At 46.3% G+C, this 24732-nt stretch overlaps 1 protein-coding gene across 1 annotated transcript in view; it reads left to right on the top strand.

Annotated features, from left to right (window-relative positions):
• The first annotated feature begins 4496 nt into the window (after positions 1-4496).
• il17ra1a (interleukin 17 receptor A1a) overlaps positions 4497-24732 on the top strand; it is a 42426-nt gene continuing 22190 nt past the window's right edge. The window contains 1 exon segment of the mRNA XM_070440489.1: positions 4497-4587. Within this exon segment, the coding sequence (XP_070296590.1) occupies positions 4497-4587 (91 nt within the window).

Here is a 24732-nt window from a genome sequence, read left to right as displayed (position 1 = left end):
TTGAAATGGAGTCGTTGTATGTATGAATGGATTCTGTTAGACTCTTAGATGATACAGGGTAATTCATCAGAGGATTGACTGTTTAACATTGCAGTACTAGGGTTCTTAGATGGTTTATTTATTACCATTGAAATGTTCTTCTATCACCAGTGCTTCAGTGACATCCTCTACACACATAAGACTGCATTTGATATGGTTGGGCCGTATGAATAATCCTGCTTTGTTATTTGTCCCTCAAACGTCGAGTGTTTGGAAAATCGTTTTTTTCCCCCTCTGTTATCTGCCTGGTTACATTGTTACCTTCTAGGACAGCGTTCCTTTGTCCAGAGCATTAATTTACAATGTTCCGTCAAAGAGCTCTTGATGGGGCTGTTCAAGTGCTGAACATTTATTAAAATAAGTATCTGTCAGCCCATACTGATAGTCAGGCAGCACATGGTGCTCTCACAAGACAAGCAGGCTTCTCGCTCTCTCGCTGTCTGTCTTTGTCTGTCTCTGTTTGTCTGTCATTGTTCTCCTCAAAATATGTTTTTCTGGTCATGCCAACAACTAGAGTAATTGGCTGTTGCAGTGCTTCTCATGTGTTGTTTTAAGATATTGGGCTGAGACACAGGCCTGGCACACTGGCAGGAATGAGACACACACAAACACTTTCCTTCTTTCTTTCTGTAGACATCTGGGGCATTGTGTTGTGGCCTTTTGTCCCCGGCACAAGGTGCACCTGTGTAATGATCATGCTGTTTAATCAGCTTCTTGATATGCCACAACTGTCAGGTGGATGGATTATCTTGGCAAAGGAGAAATGCTCACTAACAGGAATGTAAACAAATGTGTGAACAACATTTTAGAGAAATAATGTTTTTGTGCTTATGGAACATTTCTGGGATCTTTTATTTCAGCTCATGAAACATGGGACCAAGACTTACATGTTGATTTTATATTTAGTTCATTCCATTGCATGAGCCACATAATTGACCATCATTTAAATGAACATTCTACATTACCATGGAGATGATTGCATCGCAATACCAGGCAGCCATTGTGAGTGTATCCATGAGTTTACCTGTCAAATTGCCAGAGTTAGCGCTTTCAAGCTCATTCTCTTAATTGTTTGCTGCAACACCTTCCTAGTTTTAGAATGGGGCATCATCAGTTTCGTAATTTCATCCGTGTTGTCGCAGAAACAGACTCAACCGCATGAAGGCCTGGCTGTTCCGTCTTCAGCCAGCTGTTGTGTAAACGGTTATGCCGGTTATTTTATATTCATCTACAACCGTCGCTTATACGGTAATTGTGCCAGCCCTACCACTGTTGTGTTGTACTACTATGGCTATCCAATACTATCAGCACCATTCTACCCATGTTAACAGGAATGTATTTTTGCCACTAACATAGTTGTGTTGTTTGACCTGTGGTGCAAAACATGATGGAATCTGTTTTCTCCCAGAAAGTTCACTAAGGGTTGTGTTCTCTTACCTTTTCCAAGGTTTTTCCTGCCTTGTTTTGCAGTGATACAGATCAGTCTACCAAATGTAGGCTAGTCCATCAATATCTGAAAGGCTTCATGTCTAATTGTCCTTTTATGCCAGGGGTGTCAAACTCATTTTGCATGGGGGACGTATTTGGTCTTCAGCGAGGTCCTGGGGATCGCACTGAAAATGTCCTCGCCGTCAAAATGTACAAAAGATAATGGACTGTCTCTCATTTTGGGGAATTTTAGATACTCTCTGATTGATAATATTTCATTTAGGTGATTATTATTAGTGAGTTCGATACAGTCAAGAAACTGTATTCATTTAGATCCGCTATCATTTCTACTAGAGGTCGACCGATTTTTAGGATTTTTCAATACTGATACTGGAGGAGGACCAAATTATTCAATATTGGAGGACCAAAAAAAAGCCGATACCAATTAATCGGCCTATTTTTATATATATATATATATATTTAAAAAAATGACAATTACAACAATACTGAATGAACACTTTTATTTTAACTTAATACATAAATTAAATCTATTTAGTCTCAAATAAACATGCTAACATGCTAACATTAATTTCTTTTAAGTAAATATGCAGGTTTAAAAATATATACTTCTGTGTATTGATTTTAAGAAAGGCATTGATGTTTATGGTTAGGTACGATTGTGCTTTTTTCACGAATGCACTTTTGTTAAATCATCACCCGTTTGGCGAAGTTGAAGTAGGCTGTGATTCAATGATAAATTAACAGGCACCGCATTGATTATATGCAACGTAGGACAAGCTAGTTAAACTAGTAATATCATCAACCATGTGTAGTTAACTAGTGATTATGTGAAGATTGATTGTTTTTTTATAAGATAAGTTTAATGCTAGCTAGCAACTTACCATGGCTCCTTGCTGCTTGATCCAACCATTAATTCATACATTGTTGCTGCCCCTGGCCTGAGAGGCCCCTGGACCCCTCTACTGTAGTGTAGTCTGGGACACTGAAGGATGACCCCCCCCCCACCTCTACTGTAGTGTAGTCTGGAACACTAGAAGGATGACCCTCCTCTACTGTAGTGTAGTCTGGGACACTAGAAGGATGACCCTCCTCTACTGTAGTGTAGTCTGGGACACTAGAAGGATGACCCCTCCCCTACTGTAGTGTAGTCTGGGACACTAGAAGGATGACCCCCCCCCCCCCCCCCCCCCCCACCTCTACTGTAGTTGATCTGGGACACTAGAAGGATGACCCCCCCCCCCCTCTACTGTAGTGTAGTCTGGGACACTAGAAGGATGAGGAGAGAGAAGACAGGACAACACAATAGGATCTGAGGGAACTATTGAAAATGAAATAGATTGTCGCTCCCCGCTGCAACTAGTGGCACTGCCAGAGGAAGACTTGTCTCTGAGTTCTGTTAAACAGCACTCTGTCAAGCCTTTGACTCCCCTTTCATTAGAAGATGAAGTGTTTTTCTTTGAACCGAGGACACAAATGGGACACTATTCCCTATGTAGTGCACTACCTTTGACCAGAGTCATATGGCCCTAATCAAAAGTAGTGCACTACATAGGGAATAGGATGTCATTTAGAATTCACATCTGTGAATAATGGGAGGTAAGGTGCAGTCATTATTGACTTATTGGCACAATATATACACACACACACACACACACACACACACACACACACACACACACACACACACACACACACACACACTGATATGCATGCACACCACACACACACACTGATATGCATGCACACACACACACACCGATATGCATGCACACACGCACACAGAGCGCGCACACACACTAATACAAACACTGACACACAGAATACCTTATTGCTTTCCCCTCCTCTCTGGTAATGGGACCTCCAATACATCTGGACCCATGTTGTTGAAAGACACAAAATGGTAGCAAGGTGTAACGTCTTGACACCAGATCTCTTGACACCAGATCAAAGGTAAATAATAATCCATATCTAATCAGCAATTATTAGGAAAGACATTTCTAGCCTGTGTTGTGTCTGTCTGTGATCAGTTGAATTATGCTGTGGACTAAATTGCACGTTTTATAGAGAGTGGGAGGGATCCATATGAAGGAGCGGGGGAGGGATCCATATGAAGGAGGGGGGGGATCCATATGAAGGAGGGGGGAGGATCCATATGAAGGAGGGGGGAGGGATCCATATGAAGGAGGGGGGAGGGGGGATCCATATGAAGGAGGGGGGGAGGGGGGATCCATATGAAGGAGGGGGGAGGGGGGATCCATATGAAGGAGGGGGGAGAGATCCATATGAAGGAGGGGGAGGGATCCATATGAAGGAGGGGGAGGGATCATATGAAAGGGGGGGGATCCATATGAAAGAGGGGAGGATCCATATGAAAGAGGGGGGGATCCATATGAAGGAAGGGGGAGGGATCCATATGAAGGAGGGGCGAGGATCCATATGAAGGAGGGGCGAGGGATCCATATGAAGGACCCTCGGGAGGGATCCATATGAAGGAAGGAGGGGGAGGGATCCATATGAAGGAGGGAGGATCCATATGAAAGGGGGGAGGATCCATATGAAGGAGGGGAGGGATCCATATGAAGGAGGGGGGAGGGATCCATATGAAGGAGGGGAGGGATCCATATGAAGGAGGGGGGAGGGATCCATATGAAGGAGGGGGGAGGGATCCATATGAAGGAGGGGGGGAGGGATCCATTATGAAGGAGGGGGGAGGGATCCATATGAAGGAGGGGAGGGATCCATATGAAGGAGGGGGAGAGATCCATATGAAGGAGGGGGGGGGGGGGGGGATCCATATGAAGGAGAGGGAGGGATCCATATGAAGAGGGGGGAGAGATCCATATGAAGGAGGGGGAGGGATCCATATGAAGGAGAGGGGAGGGATCCATATGAAGGAGAGGGGAGGGATCCATGTAAGGAGGGGGGAGAGATCCATGTGAAGGAGGGGGGGAGGATCCATGTGAAGGAGGGGGGGGAGGGATCCATGTGAAGGAGGGGGGGGGATCCATATGAAGGAGAGGGGAGGGATCCATGTGAAGGAGAGGGGAGGGATCCACGTGAAGGAGGGGGGGATCCACGTGAAGGAGAGGGAGGATCCACGTGAAGGAGGGGGAGGGATCCACGTGAAGGAGGGGGGAGGGATCCACGTGAAGGAGGGGGAGGGATCCACGTGAAGGAGGGGGAGGGATCCACGTGAAGGAGGGGGTAGGGATCCACGTGAAGGAGGGGGGAGAGATCCATGTGAAGGAGGGGGGAGGGATCCACGTGGAGGAGAGGGGAGGGATCCACGTGAAGGAGGGGGGAGGATCCACGTGAAGAGGGGGGGAGGGATCCACGTGAAGGAGGGGGGAGGGATCCACGTGAAGGAGGGGAGAGGGATCCACGTGAAGGAGGAGGGGGAGGGATCCACGTGAAGGAGGGGGGGAGGGATCCACGTGAAGGAGGGGGGAGGGGGATCCATATGAAGGAGAGGGGAGGGATCCATATGAAGGAGAGGGAGGGATCCATATGAAGGAGGGGGGAGGGATCCATGTGAAGGAGGGGGGGGAGGGATCCATATGAAGGAGGAGGGGGAGGGATCCATATGAAGGAGGAGGGGAGGGATCCATATGAAGGAGGGGGGAGGATCCATATGAAGGAGGGGGAGGTCCATGTGGAGGAGGGGGGAGGGATCCATGTGAAGGAGGGGGGGGAGGGATCATATGAAGGAGAGGGGGGAGGATCCATATGAAGGAGGAGGGGGGAGGGATCCATATGAAGGAGGGGGAGGGATCCATATGAAGGAGGGGGGAGGGATCCAGTGAAGGAGGGGGGAGGGATCCATATGAAGGAGAGGGAGGGATCCATGTAAGGAGGGGGGAGGGATCCATGTAGGAGGGGGAGGATCCATGTGAAGGAGGGGGAGGGATCCATATGAAGGAGGGGGGAGGGATCCATATGAAGGAGGGGGGAGGATCCAATGAGAGGAGGGGGGAGGATCCATATGAAGGAGGGGGGAGGGATCCATATGAAGGAGGGGGAGGGATCCATATGAAGGAGGGGGGGAGGGATCCATATGAGGAGGAGGGGGGAGGGATCCATATGAAAGGAGGAGGGGAGGATCCATATGAAGGAGGGGGGAGGGATCCATATGAAGGAGGGGGGAGGATCCATATTTACATTTACATTTAGTCATTTAGCAGACGCTCTTATCCAGAGCGACTTACAAATTGGTGCATCACCTTATGATATCCAGTGGAACAAACCACTTTACAATAGTGCATCTAACTCTTTTTAAGGGGAGGGGGGGTTAGGAGGATACTTTATCCTATCCTAGGTATTCCTTAAAGAGGTGGGGTTTCAGGTGTTTCCGGAAGGGGTGATTGAGTCCGCTGACCTGGCGTCGTGAGGGAGTTTGTTCCACCATTGGGTGCCAGAGCAGCGAACAGTTTTGACTGGCTGAGCGGGAACTGTACTTCCTCAGAGGTAGGAGGCGAGCAGGCCAGAGGTGAGAACGCAGTGCCCTGTTTGGGTGTAGGGCCTGATCAGAGCCTGAAGGTACGGAGGTGCCGTTCCCCTCACAGCTCCGTAGGCAAGCACCATGGTCTTGTAGCGGATGCGAGCTTCAACTGGAAGCCAGTGGAGAGAGCGGAGGAGCGGGGTGACGTGAGAGAACTTGGGAAGGTTGAACACCAGACGGGCTGCGGCGTTCTGGATGAGTTGTAGGGTTTAATGGCACAGGCAGGGAGCCCAGCCAACAGCGAGTTGCAGTAATCCAGACGCTTCCTGTGCCTGGACAAGTGCCTGGATAGGACCTGCGCCGCTTCCTGTGTGGAGCAGGGTCGTACTCTGCGAATGTTGAAGAGCATGAACCTACAGGAACGGGTCACCGCCTGATGTGAGTTGAGAACGACAGGATCACGCCAAGGTTCTTAGCGCTCTGGGAGGAGGACACAATGGAGTTGTCAACCGTGGATGGCGAGATCATGGAACGGGCAGTCCTTCCCCGGGAGGAAGAGCAGCTCCGTCTTGCCGAGGTTCAGTTTGACGGTGGTGATCCGTCATCCACACTGATATGTCTGCCAGACATGCAGAGATGCGATTCGCCACCTGGTTATCAGAGGGGGAAAGGAGAAGTATAATTGTGTGTCGTCTGCATAGCAATGATAGGAGAGGCATGTGAGGATATGACAGAGCCAAGTGACTTGGGTGTATAGCGAGAATAGGAGAGGCCTAGAACAGAGCCCTGGGGGACACCAGTGGTGAGAGCACGTGGTGCGGAGACAGATTCTCGCCACGCCACCTGGTAGGAGCGACCTGTCAGGTAGGACGGAGGGGGGGAGGGGGGATCCATATGAAGGAGGGGGAGGGTCCATATGAAGGAGGGGGGAGGGATTGTTACGTTCCCCAGTTTCTGTGTTGTATTTGAGTGGTGTGTTTCAGGAGATGCTTCCTGGAAGCCTCCCCAACCAGCTGATTGGTCGACTCAATGGCTAATGGATGATAAGAGCTGACCCGCCCCCTCGTCAAGAAGCAGCTGACACTAATTTACCTTTGCCACCTGCGGAAGATATAAAAGCCAGTGTTCTGTTCAGGAAAGGAGATGAGATCATGAGAGAGATTAGAGAGAGAGAGAATCATTGTAGGCTGAGGAATGCAGAGAGTTTGATTGTGAGAGAGATATTTGCTAAGAGAGGAGGCTGATGGCTTTGGGGTAATTTACTATGTTAGTGTTGTTGGTAGCAGCTTTGCTATGTTCTGTGTTTGTTGTTCTTTAGTGGCCTGAGTTAGTTTACTCCAGTTTTGTTGTAAAGTGTTTGTGAATTGTTAATAATTATTCTGTTCATTTGTTCCCAGGGGGGAAGGGGAAGGCAGCTTAGGAGTGCTAGGCAAGAGGCCCGCGGGCATACATATACCCGTAGTATATTCATTGTCTAGGCACACTAGGTAAGACCTGGGCGGACCACCCCCTGTTATTTTGGTTAGGGCACCAGGTGGTGTTAAGATAGGTAAGTAGTGGGTAGGCAGGTTAGATAGGAAAGGGGGAAGTTTTGATATTACTTTCTTTGCTTTGGTTCCGTCCAGCCCCTTTTCCCATATTACCGTAAGGAAATAAATCCTAGTAACGGTAAAATCTGCCTTTGTCGTCCTTACTCACGCCTACAGTCCATACCTCTTGCACTTCACAGAGAGTTGAGTTGCAGCAGGGAGTTGCGTTCCCTCTTCTCAGAGGCGTGCGTAACAGGGATCCATAATGAAGGAGGGGGAGGGGGGATCCATATGAAGGAGGGGGAGGGGTCCATATGAAGGAGGGCGGAGGATCCATATGAAGGAGGGGGGGAGGGATCCATATGAAGGAGGGGGGAGGGATCCATATGAAGGAGGGGGGAGGGATCCTAGGTTATACCCTGGACATTAAGGGTGAACACAGTGATCAGGCTGGTTCCACCAGGCTAGGTTATACCCTGACATTATAGGGTGAACACAGAGATCAGGCTGGTTCCACCAGGCTAGGTTATACCCTGGACATTATAGGGTGAAACACGGTGATCAGGCTGGTTCCACCAGGCTAGGTTATACCCTAGACATTATAGGGTGAACACAGTGATCAGGCTAGGTTAGACCCGGGACATTAGAGGGTGAACACAGAGATCAGGCTGGTTCCACCAGGCTAGGTAACCCTGGACATTATAGGTGAACACAGAGATCAGGCTGGTTCCACCAGGCTAGGTTATACCCTGGACATTATAGGTGAACACAGTGATCAGGCTGGTTCCACCAGGAGGTTATACCCTAGACATTATAGGGTGAAACGACAGTGGATCAGGCTAGGTTAGACCCTGACATTATAGGTGAACACAGAGATCAGGCTGGTTCCACCCAGGCAGGTTAGACCCTGGACATTATAGGTGAACACAGAGATCAGGCTGGTTCCACCAGCTAGGTTAGACCCTGGACATTATAGGGTGAACACAGAGATCAGGCTGGTTCCACCAGGCTAGGTTAGACCCTGGACATTATAGGGTGAACACAGCGATCAGGTACAGTGATCGGTAAGCTGCTCTGACAGCTGATGTTTAAAGTTAGTGAGGGAAATATAAGTCTCCAGCTTCAGTGATTTTTGAAATTCATTCCAGTCATTGGCAGCAGAGAACTGGAAGGAAAGGCGGCCAAAGAGGAGTTGGCTTTGTGGATGACAAGTGAAATATACCTGCTGGAGCGCGTGCTATGGGTGGGTGTTGCTATGGTGACCAGTGAGCTGAGATAAGGCGGGGCTTTACCTAGCAAAGACTTGTAGATGACCTGGCACCAGTGGGTTTGGCGACGAATATGAAGCGAGGGCCAGCCAACGAGAGCATACAGGACGCAGTGGTGGGTAGTATATGGGGCTTTGGTGACAAAACAGATGGCACTGTGATAGACTACATCCAATTTGCTGAGTAGAGTGTCGGAGGCTATTTTGTAAATGACATCGCCGAAGTCAAGGATCGGTAGCATAGTCAGTTTTACGAGGGTATGTTTGGAAGCATGAGTGAAGGATGCTTTGTTGCGAAATTGATTTAATTTTGGATTGGAGAGTTTACAGTCTAACCAGACACCTAGGTATTTGTAGTTGTCCACATATTCTAGGTCAGAACCGTCCAGAGTAGTGATGCTGGACGGGCGGGCAGGTGTGGGCAGCGATCGGTTGAAGAGCATGCATTTAGTTTTACTTGCATTTAAGAGCAGTTGGAGGCCTCGGAAGGAGTGGTGTATGGCATTGAATCTCGTCTGGAGGTTAGTTAACACAGTGTCCAAAGATGGGCCAGATGTATACAGAATGGTGTCTTCTGCGTAAAAGGTGGATCACAGAATCACCAGCAGCAAGAGCGACATCATTGATATATACAGAGAAAAGAGTCGGCCCAAGAATTGAACCCTGTGGCACCCCGATGTAGCACTCCGATTTGACACACTGAACTCTATCAGAGAAGTAGTTGGTGAACCAGGCGAGGCAGTCATTTGAGAAACCAAGGCTGTTGAGTCTGCCGATAAGAATGCAGTGATTGACAGAGTCGAAAGCCTTGGCCAGGTTGATGAATACAACTGCACAGTATTGTCTCTTATCGATGGCGGTTATGATATCGTTTAGGACCTTGAGCGTGGCTGAGGTGCACCCATGACCAGCTCTGAAACCAGATTGCATAGCGGAGAAGGTACGGTAAGATTCGAAATGGTCGGTGATCTGTTTGTTAACTTGGCTTTCGAAGACTTTAGAAAGGCAGGGTAGGATAGATAGGGTGCCATCTGTACCCTCCTATTCTCTAGTTGTAGGGTGCCATCTGTACCCTTCTCTTCTCTAGTTGTAGGGTGCCATCTGTACCCTTCTCGTCTCTAGTTGTAGGGTGCCATCTGTACCCGTCTCTTCTCTAGTTGTAGGGTGCCATCTGTACCCTCCTCTTCTCTAGTTGTAGGGTGCCATCTGTACCCTTCTCTAGTTGTAGGGTGCCATCTGTACCCGTCTCTAGTTGTAGGGTGCCAGCTGTACCCGTCTCTAGTTGTAGGGTGCCATCTGTACCCTCTTCTCTAGTTGTAGGGTGCCATCTGTACCCTCCTCTTCTGTAGTTGTAGGGTGCCATCTGTACCCTCCTCTTCTCTAGTTGTATGGTGCCATCTGTACCCTTCTCTAGTTGTAGGGTGCCATCTGTACCCTTCTCTAGTTGTAGGGTGCCATCTGTACCCTTCTCTAGTTGTAGGGTGCCAATCTGTCCCTTTTTATTGTCGGGTGGCCATCTGTACCTTCTTTAGTTGTAGGGTGCCATCTGTACCCTTCTTTAGTTGTAGGGTGCCATCTGTACCCTTCTTTAGTTGTTAGGGTGCCATCTGTACCCTCCTCTAGTTGTAGGGTGCCATCTGTACCCTTCCTTCTAGTTGTAGGGTGCCATCTGTACCCTCCTCTAGTTGTAGGGTGCCATCTGTACCCGTCTCTAGTTGTAGGGTGCCATCTGTACCCGTCTCTATGTAGGGTGCCATCTGTACCCTCTCTAGTTGTAGGGTGCCATCTGTACCCTTCCCTAGTTGTAGGGTGCCATCTGTACCCGTCTCTAGTTGTAGGGTGCCATCTGTACCCGTCTCTAGTTGTAGGGTGCCATCTGTACCCGTCTCTAGTTGTAGGGTGCCATTGTACCCGTCTCTAGTTGTAGTGTGCCATCTGTACCCGTCTCTAGTTGTAGGTGCCATCTGTACCTCTTCTCTTAGTTGTAGGGTGCCATCTGTACCCTCTTCTCTAGTTGTAGGGTGCCATCTGTACCTCTTCTCTAGTTGTAGGGTGCCATCTGTACCCTCTTCTCTAGTTGTAGGGTGCCATCTGTACCCTCTTCTCTAGTTGTAGGGTGCCATCTGTACCCTCTTCTCTAGTGTAGGGTGCCATCTGTACCCTCTTCTCTAGTTGTAGGGTGCCATCTGTACCCTCTTCTCTAGTTTGTGTAGGGTGCCATCTGTACCTCTTTTCTAGTTGTAGGGTGCCATCTGTACCCTCCTAGTTGTAGGGTGCCATCTGTACCCTTCTTTAGTTGTAGGGTGCCATCTGTACCCTCCTAGTTGTAGGGTGCCATCTGTACCCGTCTCTTCTCGAGTGTCTGTCTGGAGAGTACATCCGCTCTGTGTAGTGGGTGGATATGTTCCACTAAACTACTTCCAGTTTAATACACGCTACCATTAGGGAGAGGCTGGCAGAGAGCGAGAGAGAGGAGGGAGGGAGGGAGGGAGGGGGGTTGAACAGCCAGAGAGGGTGAAACACAGCAGTGCTATCTAATGGATCAATTTGTAATAAATCTGTAGTGAAGCTGTTGCCTGAAGCTGTTGTGCAGGCAGCTCTTACTCTCCTCAGCTAAGAGGTGTCTGTTGCTGCTGCTGCGTCGCGCCGGCCAGAGACTGCTTGTTGGCTCGACAGATAGCTTAGGCATATCCCTATCCTATCACTGAATGACATGTAGACTAATGCACATAAACGACTGCAACATTTAAGCCCAGCAAAAGTTTGTTTCACCAGGGATGGTTTATATGAGTGGGTAAAGTTCCCTTTTACATACATAATTAATTGATATCTATTACATTAACATTTTAGTAATTTATCCATTAAAAGGCCAAGAGACATAAAAAAAAAAAAAAAAACTTTACTTCACAGAAGACTACAGCAAACACTGGGGACTTCCTCTCCCCACGATGCCAGCAACCATATGGGTCATATTAAGGGTTATTTACGCCAACCCATTCTCATTGATCCCACTAGGGATTCGGTAAAGTACTGTATAGCCGTAATGTTACCAGCAGCACTGGCCTAGGTAGTAGGCCTAGGTAGCCATGCTAGCCATGCTCGCCATGCTCGCACAGTCTTGTTTAAGTAACCTTGTAGGGACACATTTTATAGCCATTCATAATCTTATTTTTCCTAACCCCTAAACCTAATTCTACCTTAACCCTAAATCCCATAGAAATAGCATTTGACCTTGTGGGGGATTAACAAAATGTCACCTTTTTGTTTGTTTACACACACACACACGCACAAGAAAGCAGCACTTTAAGCAGTTGGTTAAAGCTGATCTGTTCATCTCCATGTCTCTGTTGCTCTTTGAGCTGTTGTCTCTCAGACCAGTGTTCATTCACATGTCTGTCTCAGATATTCCACTGTTAGTTCACTGTAGTTATGAATCAATTGGAGGACCCAGTTTTTAGCCATTTGATACATTTATGAAAAAAAATCTCTTTTTTTTCTCCTTATTGTCTTAAACTATTCTTGACCAAGGTTTTTCATAGTGTTCAATTATTTCAGTTGTCTATCAGCTAGCACGGCCGTTACCTGTAGCTAGCACGGCCGTTACCTGTAGCTAGCACGGCCGTTACCTGTAGCTAGCACGGCCGTTGCCTGTAGCTAGCACGGCCGTTGCCTGTAAGCTAGCACGGCCGTTGCCTGTAGCTAGCCACGGCGTTCCTGTAGCTAGACGGCCTGTTGCCTGTAGCTAGCAGCACTGGCCGTTGCCTGTAGCTAGCACGGCCGGTTGCCTGTAGCTTAGCCGTGCCGTTTGCCCGTAGCAGCAGCGCCGTTGCCCGCAGCTAGCACGGCCGTTGCCCGCAGCTAGCACGGCCGTTGCCCGCAGCTAGCACGGCCGTTGCCCGCAGCTAGCACGGCCGTTACCTGTTGCTAACTCAGTGATTTTTTTTCTCCATTTTAACCAGAACAGGGAGATTTGGATTTAGCATAGTAAAATTCTTACCAAGAGAGATTACATTAAGAGACCATATTTAAAGATGATTTAATCCCATCTGTTCTGTGGTGCGACAGAGGCTGCTTCTCAAATGGAGCCCTACGGGCCCTGGTCCAAAGTAGTGCACTACATGGGGAATAGGGTGCCGTTTGGAACACTGCCATACGTTCTATCAAGGTTTTAATTAGGAAAGCAGACGTGACAACCATGATGTTTGCTGTTGCCTCGGGGGCAGAGATATCTAGTAAGTGGTTTGAAGTGCTAAGTGTGACTGAGCTTAAACCCTGTCTTTCTCTCTCCTCTCTCTCTCTCTCTCCTCTCCCTCTGTGTGTCTCTCTCTTCTCCCTCTGTGTCTGTCTGTCTCTGTGTCTCTATCTGTCTGTCTGTCTCTGTCCGTCTGTCTGTGTGTTTCTAATTCTTCTGTAGTAGTGTGTTAATCATTTAACAAAGGCTAAACGCGTGTGTGTGCCTGCCTCAGTGTATCTAACGCTTCTGTAGCTGTACACAGTCATAAACGTCTCATCTAGCCAGTGTAAATGATCTGTAGCTGTACACAGTCATAAACGTCTCATCTAGCCAGTGTAAATGATCTGTAGCTCTGCCACTGCCCTGCTGCCAAACCAATGCGGTTTGTTCGTGGAAAAGAGGCACATTGTCTTGTAAACATTGAAACTGATGTTTGTTACGTGACTGTAAATCAGCAGGATCTGGAGTTTTACTAAAGTGGAGAGAAGGGACGGAAATGAAGGACAATCAACCCTCCACTTCCTGCCTCCTCTCTCTCTCGCTCTCCAAAACGATGCAGCAGAAACACTAACAGAGAGAAGGGAGAGACCATAACGTCAGACGGGGGGGGGAGAGACCATAACGTCAGCCAGCTGATCTGTCCTCTACTACAACCAACCAGCTGATCTGTCCTCTACTACAACCAACCAACCAACCAGCTGATCTGTCCTCTACTACAACCAANGCTGATCTGTCCTCTACTACAACCAACCAGCTGATCTGTCCTCTACTACAACCAACCAACCAACCAGCTGATCTGTCCTCTACTACAACCAACCAACTTGCTGATCTGTCCTCTACTACAACCAACCAACCAGCCTTTTTCAGGGAAGTGACCAAGTCCCGATGGTCACTCTAACAGAGCTCCAGAGTTCCTCTGTGGAGATGGGAGAACCTTCCAGAAGGACCACCATCTCTGCAGCGCTCCACCAATCAGGCCTTTATGGTAGAGTGGCCAGACGGAAGCCACTCCTCAGTAAAAGGCACGTGACAGCCCACTCGGAGTTTGCCAAACGGCACCTAAAGGACTCTAAGACCATGAGAAACAAGATTCTCTCATATAATGAAACCAAGATTGAACTCTTTGGCCTGAATGCCAAGTGTCACATCTGGAGGAAACCTGGCACCATCCCTACGGTGAAGCTTGGTGGTGGTGGCAACATGCTGTGGGGATTTTTTTCAGCGGCAGGGACTGGGAGATCTGTCAGGATCGAGGGAAAGATGAATGGAGCAAAGTACAGAGAGATCCTTGATGAAGTCCTGTGCTCTGGAGCAGGTTATCAGACTGGGGCGAAGGGAAACGGGAAACCGACCCTAAGCACACAGCCAAAACAATGCAGGAGTGGCTTCGGGACAAGTCTCTGAATGTCCTTGAGTGGCCCAGCCAGAGCCTGAACTTGAACCCGATCTAACATCACTGGAGAGACCAGCAACTCTCCCCATCCAACCTGACAGAGTTTGAGAGGATCTGCAGAGAAGAATGGGATAAACTCCCTGAATACAGGTGTGCCAAGCTTGTAGTGTCATACCGAAGAAGACTTGAGACTGTAATCGCTGCCAAAGGTGCTTCAACAAAGTACTGAGTAAAGGGTCTGAATACTTATGTAAATGTAATTTTTTTTATTTTGAGTACATTTACAAAAAATTCTAAAAACCTGTTTTTGCTTTGTCATTATGAGATATGTATGTAGATTTGAGGGGGGAAAAAACACAATTTAATACATTTTAGAATAAGGCTGTAACGTTACGAAATCAAGGGGTGTGAATACTTTCCTAATGCACTGTAGGCTATTTAACTATTTGTTAAACACTGCCCATTTATTAAATTGGTGAAATCATTTAATTGAGCATTTAATTATTTTTACTGTCTTTATTCACTTAGCTACTGACTTGTTCTATTGTTGTTGCATTGTTGAGCGGTTAACCTGCAAGGAAGCACTTCATTACACTGGGTACTCCATGTACATCAGGTGTATATGACAAAAACAAACTTAGAAGAGACGGGAGGGCAGCCAGAAAGAGAGGGGAAAAGATGGCCAGCTTTGTGGGTAGATTGTGTCAAATATTGAAAATACCAAGGTCCTTTTTAGTTATGTAATCTAACAATCTCACATTATCTGGTGGAACTGACACAATTAAATTAATCATAAGAGGTTATAACTTATTCCATTCTAAAGATATGTTTTTTTTTTGTTGGCAAGTGTCTCTTTTTATATTCATATAGCCTAGGGCACGTGTGTTAAACTCAAGGTCTGCTGGCCGAATCCGGCCCGTGACACATTTCTATCTGGCCCGCGCAATCATTTGAGTTGACAATAAATGTTGCCCCGTTTTCTATACAGCCTGCAATGCGCTGAACTACAAGTCCCAACATGCACTGCCAACGTGCTGCACACCAAACGGCAGTGCATTGCCACACACCCACCCCTCCTCCCAGACCGACACACGCCCCTCGATATGAGTCAACAACATTTATTCTACTGTCAAAATGTACTACGAAGTGTAAATAGGATCATTTTGGTCATAAAGTCAGTCTCGTCCAAAACTGCATCACAACTTAAATTAAAGTTGGGTTTGTTTCAGTCATGCCAACATTCCCGACGCTGGCAGCACACAAGTAATCATCAGCTCGGAGTGCAGCTGTATGTGACCCGATCATAATAATGTCTGTGGTAAATTTGGGTTGACTTTGGAAATCCCTATAGGGCTAGTTAGGGACCATCGGTAAATTATACAATGTACACGGGACAATATGTTACAGTTCCAATAGCTCCACATTTCATTGACTTAAAAACCTCAAACCCAACTATACATTTGTAGAAATTCGTATTCAAATATCGAAGGTATTTAATGAGACTACTGAAACAAGTGCAACATGAAAATACTGTCCCGTTTACATTGTCATTTATTAACAGATATCCAAAGTCAAAGTCTGGTGGTCTCACACCAGCCGGCTGAAGCGAATTGGCAAAATCATTTGGCTAAGTCTTCCCACCTGCGAACACACACACACACAAGACATCCACATCAAACCACACCCCGAAACCAACTCGCAGTTTGAATTCAATCAGGGCCTGTAGCATTTCCTAATAAACCAAATCAGGAAGTACAAGTGCCCTTTAAAACTAACTAATGGCATGTATGCACCTCTACCTTTCTACCTTTTCAGATGAGCCAAGGAGGACAGATGAGAACAGCAGGCCAGTGGAGCACTTAGAACAGCAGCAGCCAGGGGCAAATGGTAGGGAAGAGGGTGATTTAGGTGACCTAGACACAGGCACAAAACAAGTTAAGCTACTCCAGTATCCCCTTGACCGTTTTGGATTGAAATACTAGAAACACACTAGACAAAACACAGAGACGGCAACAGAAGAATAGGATATGATGGAGAGAGACACCAGGCAAGACACAGAGACAGCAACAGAAGAATAGGATATGATGGAGAGAGCACCAGACAAGACAGAGACAGAACAGAAGAATAGGATATGATGGAGAGAGACACCAGGCAAGACACAGAGACAGCAACAGAAGAATAGGATATGATGGAGAGAGACACCAGACAAGACACAGAGACAGCAACAGAGAATAGGATATGATGGAGAGAGACACCAGGCAAGACACAGAGCAGCAACAGAAGAATAGGATATGATGGAGAGAGACACCAGAACACGACAGAGAAGACAGAAGAATAGGATAATGATGGGAGAGACACCAGGCAAGACACAGACAGCAACAGAATAGGATATGATGGAGAGAGACACCAGGCAGAAACAGAGACAGCAACAGAAGAATAGGATATGATGGAGAGAGACACCAGACAACAGAGAAGCAACAGAAGAATAGGATATGATGGAGAGAGACACCAGGAAGACACAGAGACAGCAACAGAAGAATAGGATATGATGGAGAGAGACACCAGGCAAGACAACAGAGACAGCAACAGAAGAATAGGATATGATGGGAGAGACACCAGCAAGACACAGAGACAGCAACAGAAGAATAGGATATGATGGAGAGAGACACCAGGCAGACACAGAGACAGCAACAGAAGAATAGAATATGATGGAGAGAGACACCAGCAAGACACAGAGCAACAGAAGAATAGGATATGATGGAGAGAGACACAGACAGAGTAGCAACAGAAGAATAGGATATGAGGAGGAGACACCAGGCAAGACACAGAGACAGCACCAGAATAATAGGATATGATGGAGAGAGACACCAGGCCAGACACAGAGACAGCAACAGAAGAATAGGATATGATGGAGAGAGACACCAGACAAGACAGAGATAGCAACAGAAGAATAGGATATGATGGAGAGAGCACCAGGCAAGACACAGAGACAGCAACAGAAGAATAGGATATGATGGAGAGAGACACCAGGCAAGACACAGAGACAGCAACAGAAGAATAGGATATGATGAGAGAGACACCAGGCAAGACACAGAGACAGCAACAGAAGAATAGGATATGATGGAGAGAAGACACCAGGCAAGACACAGAGACGGCAACAAGAAGAATAGGATTGATGGAGAGAGACACCAGGCAAGACAGAGATAGAACAGAAGAATAGGATATGATGGAGAAGAGACACCAGGCAAGACACAGAGACAGCAACAGAAGAATAGATATGATGGAGAGAGACACCAGGCAAGACACCGAAAGTGACAGACGAGGGCAGATGGAGAGAGAACCGAGGTAGATTGAGCACACAGTAGACTGTATCACTTCAAGTTGCTCTTATATTCTTATTAGTTTATTTATTTGCACAAATTATAAGAGGTGAAAATCAGACAGTGAAAAAGTAAACATGGTTACAAAGAATTTGCAGGCGAGGTGAAATTACTACTATTAAAAACTTGTTTACTTTTACACTTTTTACAAACAGGACAGGAAGAGAGAGGATGGCAGCCGAGAGAGACAGCGACAGAATACTAGACGAAGCAACAGAAGAGGGCAGACGAGAGACAGCAACAGAGGAGGCAGATGAGCGAGACAGCAACAGAGGAGAGCGATGAACGAGACAGCAACAGAGGAGGCAGAACAGAGCCAGCAACAGAATACTAAGAGACAGACAAGAAGAGGGCAGAGAGAGAGACAGCAACAGAGGAGAGCAGACGAGAGAGACAGCAACAGAAGAGGGGCAGACGAGAGAGACAGCAACAGAATACTAAGAGACAGCACAGAGAGGGCAGACGAGAGAGACGGCAACAGATACTAAGAGACAGCAACGAGGAGGGCAGACGAGAGAGAGAGGAGACGGCAACAGAAGAGGGCAGGCGAGCGAGAGAGCGCGACGGCAAACGAGATGGGCAGGAGGAGAGAGAGAGCCAGACGAGAGAGAGAGAGAGACGACAACAGAAGTGGGCAGACGAGAGAGAGAGGACCGGCACAGAAGAGGGCAGACGAGAGAGAGAGCGCGACGGCAACAGAAGAGGGCAGACGAGAGAGAGAGAGAGCGAGCGAGGGCAACAGAAGAGGGCAAGAGGACGAGAGACAGGGAGGGAGAGAGAGAGAGAGGGCAACAGAAGAGGGCAGACGATAGACAGCAACAGAAGACACAGAGAAAGTGATAGAGGCAGAGGTGTGAGCACACAGTAGACTGTATCACTTAAAGCTGCTCTATGGATTCTAATTACTGCACAGTGTGTACTGTATGTGTGAGATAAAGAGGGTGTTTGGGTACTGTGAGATTCATTAAATGGATACTTTGGGATTTTGGCATTGAGGCCCTTTATCTACTTCCCCAGAGTCAGATGAGCTCATGGATACCATTTTTATGTCTCTGTGCCCAGTATGAAGGAAGTTACAGGTAATTTTGCTAGTCAATGCTAACTAGCGTTAGCGCAATGACTGGAAGTCTATGGGTATCTGCTAGCACACCAAGAGCAGGTGTTCTTAGTGTTTTTGTTCAATCAGTGTATATTATTATATATACTGAACAAAAATATAAGCGCAACATGATTAATTCATGTTACTGAGTTACAGTTCATATGATGAAATCAGTCAATTGAAATAAATTCATTAGGCCCTAATCTATGGATTTCACATGACTGGGCAAACAGATATGCATCTGTTGATTACAGATGGCTTAAAAAACAATGGGCATCACAATGGGCCTCAGGATCTCGTCACAGTATTTTTGTGCATTCAAATTGTCATTGATAAAATGCAATTGTGTTCGTTGTCCGTAGCTTATGCCTGCCCCATACCATAACCCCTCCACCACCATGGGGCACTCTGTTAGCAACGTTAAAAGCAGCAAACCGCTCGCCCACACGACGCCATACACGTGGTCTACGGTTGTGAGGCCGGCTGACAAATTCTCTAAAACAACGTTGGAGACGGCTTATGGTAGAGAAATGAACATTACATTTTCTGGCAAAAGCTCTGGTGGACATTCCTAAACACAAAGACAATGGGTCTGTTGTTGTAGTGGGTTTAGTAAACACAAAGACAACGGGTCTGTTGTTGTAGTGGGTTTAGTAAACACAAAGACAACGGGTCTGTTGTTGTAGTGGGTTTAGTAAACACAAAGACATAGACATCATGGTTCTCACGCGTCAGCTGTCATTCAGTATTTACCCTTGTGTGTGTGTGTGTGTGTGTGTGTGTGTGGTTCCTCCTCCTCTACACTAACAGAAGCTACAGTAGTAAATGAGGCAGTGAGGTGACATCACCCTGAGCTAGCCTGGTCGCTCCTAGCAACAAGCCATGCTGTAATGAAAGACTAATATTTCTCCTGACAGCGGTAGTTTAAATATCACTGCACTTGGGTGAAACCACTTTGTCACGGTGACACAGATCACAGACTCGTACCTCTGGTTAGAAACACTTTATTCTCCCTCCCTCCCTCCCTCCTCCCTCCTCCCAATCCCTCCCCTCCCTCCTCCCTCCTTCCTCCCTCCCTCCACTATCCATCTGACATTACCTGCTTTAACTGTCGTCATCTAATCAACACATTTATCCTTCTCTCGCTTCCCCCTTCTCCTCTCGTCCCCCCTCTTCTTCTCTCTTCCCCTTGCTCTCCTTTCCTTCCCTCTTCGTCCCTGCGCTCTCTTCTTTCCCTCTTCTCTTCTCGCTGGCGCATCTCCTCTCATCCCATTCTCACATGCTTCTTCTCCTTCATTGTATTCTTCCGTGAGTTTTTGTCTCGTTCTCTGCAGCTACTAAACCACTACAACAACAGACCGTGTCTTTGTGTTTTACTAACCCACTACAAACAGACCTTGTCTTTGTGTTTACTAACCACTAAACAACAGAACCCTGTTGTGTCTTTAGTGTTATACTAACCCCACTAAAAGCAGACCCTTGTTCTTTGTGTTCTACTAAACCCACTACGTCAACGACCCATATGTCTTGTGTTTACTAAACCCACTACACAACAACGCAGTTGTCTTTGTGTTTACTAAAACCCACTCACAACAGAACCGTTGTCTTTGTGTCTTACTAAACCCACTTAACACGACCCATTGACTTTGGTGTTTACTAAACCCACACAACAAGACCCATTGTCTTTGTGTTTTACTAAACACCACTAACTCAACAGACCATTGTCTTTGTGTTGACTACAACCCACTACAACGGACCATTGTCTTTGTGTTTACTAAACCACTCAACAGCCCATTGTCTTTGTGTTTACTAAACCCACTACAACAGACCCATTGTCTTTGTGTTTACTAAACCCACTACAACAACATCCCGTTGTCTTTGTGTCCCTCTACTTTACCTTTCTTTCTTGGTTTCATTTCACCGTGTCGTTTCTGCTGTCTCAGAGATGAACACCTTGAAAATTAGCTGTGTGTGTGTGTGTGTCCCTCTCCCTCTCTGGAGGGAGGGAGAAAGGGAAAGGAAAGTAGGGAGGGCGGGAGGAGGGAGGGCGGTCTCCATGCAGGAATCGACAGGCGCGTTTTAATTGTGTGTGACACGTGAAATGAGAAACAGCAATGTGTGAACAGTCAGAGGGTCCCAGGAGACCAGATGAGATGAGAATCGGTCTCCCTGCTCGTCGACATGTAAAAGAGAGGCTCTAGCTGTCCTCTCGGTCATATGGCTGAATCACTCTCTCTAGTGTTGCCTTTCCATTCTCTACCACAGAGAGAGAAGAAAAGCACTTAGGGCATTTCCACGGTAGCGGAATGATTCCGATTTTTTTCACTTTAAAATGTCTGCCAAAACAAAAAACGTTTGATTTCAAAGTTTAACAAACCATACAACTCTATGTACGAGAACTACTTTGAACAATTTACACAGAATATTTCACAAACACACATTTACTGGAACTTAAGAACTGTGCAGATGGAAAAGTTTGGTAACAGAATTAGGGTTAAATGAAAATGTGATGCGAGGGATTTTGCCATCGACAGCCATCAATATCGTTAAGCCCTGCACAACRAACGTGCTGTTTCCTATTTAACAACAGCAGCAGAAATAAATGGTGCTCAACTGGGACCACTGGCTGATGTGATTTATTTGGAGAGAACACAACGCAAGGAGAGTACGATTTACATCTGTTACACAAAACATTTATTATATATATATTTTTTTTTTTTTTTTTTTTATAAATACATTTAAAAAAATTAAAGGGTTAAATCTCCCTCAGTTTATGGTGCCATGTTTTCCAAAGACTCTGTGAAATATCTGCTCTGAATTACGATTCTAAGACGTCTGCAGAAAGAATGGGCGTTCAGCTATGACATCACACCTTGAGTTTGAAAAAAATCTATTTTTTGTTATTGAACGACGGTAATTGGAGTGGATTAACACCCGGTAACGGAATTACATTAACAGAATGATGTCATGGGTCCATGATCTGTACGACATAGAAATGCATAATGATGGATATGAAGGTCATTCTCTTCAGGGTGATGTATGCTGAATAGGTGCGCAAAGGTAGAAATATACAATATCGTAATTTTGAATATTTGGGCATTATTCTACACAATGGTTATTATTGTAATGAGCGCCGCCCCCCCCAAAAAAACAAATTTGATTGTTTCGGACCGGACCAAATCTGAGCCTATCATAGACGTTATTTACATAAGTATTCAGACCCTTCGCTATGAGACTGGAAATTGAGCTCAGGTGCATCCTGTTTCATCCTTGAGATGTTTCTACAACTTGATTGGAGTCCACCTGTGGGAAATTCAATTCTATATAAGGTCTCGCAGTTGACAGTGCATGTCAGAGCAGAAACCAAGCTATGAGGTTGAAGGAATTGTCCGTAGAGCTCCGAGACAGGATTGTATCGCGACACAGATCTGGGGAAGGGTACCAAAAATGTTCTGCAGTAGTGAAGGTCCCCAAGAACACAGTGGCGTCCATCAATCTTAAATGGAAGAAGTTTGGAACCACCAAGACTCTTCCTAGAGCTGGCCGCCCGGCCAAACTGAGCAATCGGGGGAGAAGGGCCTTGGTCAGGGAGGTGACCAAGAACCTGATGGTCACTCTGACAGACCTCTAGAGTTCCTCTGTGGAGATGGGAGAACCTTCCAGAAGGACAACCATCTCAGCAGCACTCCACCAATCAGGCCTTTATGGTAGAGTGGCCAGACGGAAGCCACTCTTAAATTAAAGGCACATGACAGCCCGCTTGGAGTTTGCCAAAAGGAACCTAAGGGACCTTGACCACAATTATCTGGTATAATGAAACCAAGATTGAACTCTTTGGCCTGAATGCCAGGCATCACGTCTGGGGGAAACCTGTCACCATCCTTACAGTGAAGCATGGTGGTGGCAGCATCCTTGGGTGGGGATGTTTTTCAGCTGCAGGGACTGGAGACTAGTTAGGATCGAGGGAACGATGAACGGAGAAAAGTACAGCGAGATCCTTGATGAAACCTGCTCCAGAGCTCTCAGGACCTCAGACTGGGGCAAAGGTTCACCTTCCAACAGGACAACGGCCCTAAGCACACAGCCAAGACAACGTAGGACTGGCTTCGGGACAAGTCTCTGAATGTCCTTGAGTGGCCCAGCAAGAGCCCGGACTTGAACCCGATCTAACATCTCTGGAGAGACCTGTAAATAGCTGTGCAGCGAAGCAACCCCATCCAACCTGACAGAGCTTGAGAGGATCTGCAGAGAAGAATGGGAGAAACTCCCCAAATACAGGTGTGCCAAGGTTGTAGCGTCATACCCAAGAAGACTCAAGGCTGTATTTGCTGCCAAGGTGCTTCAACAAAGTACTGAGTAAAGGGTCTGAGTACTTATGTAAATATATGATACTTCAGTTTTTTTTCTTTGTGATTTTAGAATAAGGCTGTAACGGGAACAACATGTGGAAAAAGTCGAGGGGTTTGAATACTTTACGAATGCCCTGTATCTACCCCCTGTATCTACCTTTCTAGACATGTGACTACCTCATACCCCTGCACATTGACTCAGTACTGGTACTTCCTGTATATAGACATGTTACTACCTCATACCCCTGCACATTGACTCGGTACTGGTACTTCCTGTATATAGCCATGTTGTGATACCTCATACCCCTGCACATTGACTCGGTACTGTACTTCCTGTATATAGCCATGTGACTACCTCATATCCCTGTAAATTGACTCGGTACTGGTACTTCCTGTATGTTACTACCTGTACTTCCTGTATATATACATGTTTATTACTCATACCCCTGCACATTGACTTGGTACTGGTACTTCCTGTATATGCCATGTCACTACCTCATACCCCTGCACATTGACTCGGTACTGGATTCCTGTATATAACCATGTTACTACCTCATACCCTGCACATTGACTCGGTACTGGTACTTCTGTTATATAGCCATGCACTACCTCATATCCCTGCACATTGACTCGGTACTGGTACTTCCTGATATAACCATGTTACTACCTCATACCTGTACATTGACTCGGTACTGGTACTTCCCTGTATATAGTCATGTTATTACCTCATATTCCTGCACATTGACTCGGGTACTGGATACTTCTGTATATAGTTAAGTTACTACCTGGTAATCTGTATTAGCAATGTTATTACCTGGTACTTCCTGTATATTGACATGTTACTACCTGGACTTCCTGTAATATACTTGTTTATTACCTGGTACTTCCTGTTATAGACTGTTATACTGGTACTTCCTGTAATATAGGACATGTTATTTACCTGTACTTCCTGTATATTGACATGTTACTACGTGGTAACTTCCTGTATATATGACTTGTTTATTACCTGGTACTTCCTGTATATAGACTTGTTGTTACTGGTACTTCCTGTATATAGACATTGGTTATTACTGGTTCTTCCTGTATATAGACTTGTTATTACCTGGTATTCCTGTATATAGACATGTTATTACCTGGTACTTCCTGTATAAGACATGTTATTACCTGGTACTTCCTGTATATAGAACATGTTATTACCTGGTACTTCCGTATAGAGCATAGTTATACTGGTATTCCTGTATATAGACTGTTTATTACTGGTACTTCCTGTATATAGCCATGTTACTTTACTCGTTTAAATTTTGTGTCACTATTTTTCATTTGAATCTTTATCTTTAACTCTGCGTTGTTGAAAAGGACCGTCAGCATTTTTACTGTTAGTCTACACTGTCGTTTACTAAGCATGTGCAAATAAATGTTATTACTTCGGTGAACTTTCATTATTCTCCCTCCTCGTTAGGGAGAGAATGTAGGTAGTAATCTTTAAGATACGTGGGTTTTTGGTAACACAATTAGCAGAGGCACGTGTAATGTTGTTTAACTTACAGCGACAAAC

The sequence above is a fragment of the Salvelinus sp. IW2-2015 genome, unplaced genomic scaffold (assembly GCF_002910315.2).
Source record: "Salvelinus sp. IW2-2015 unplaced genomic scaffold, ASM291031v2 Un_scaffold2604, whole genome shotgun sequence".
Taxonomy (NCBI): Eukaryota; Metazoa; Chordata; class Actinopteri; order Salmoniformes; family Salmonidae; genus Salvelinus; species Salvelinus sp. IW2-2015.
This window is presented reverse-complemented; position numbering and strand designations above follow the sequence as displayed.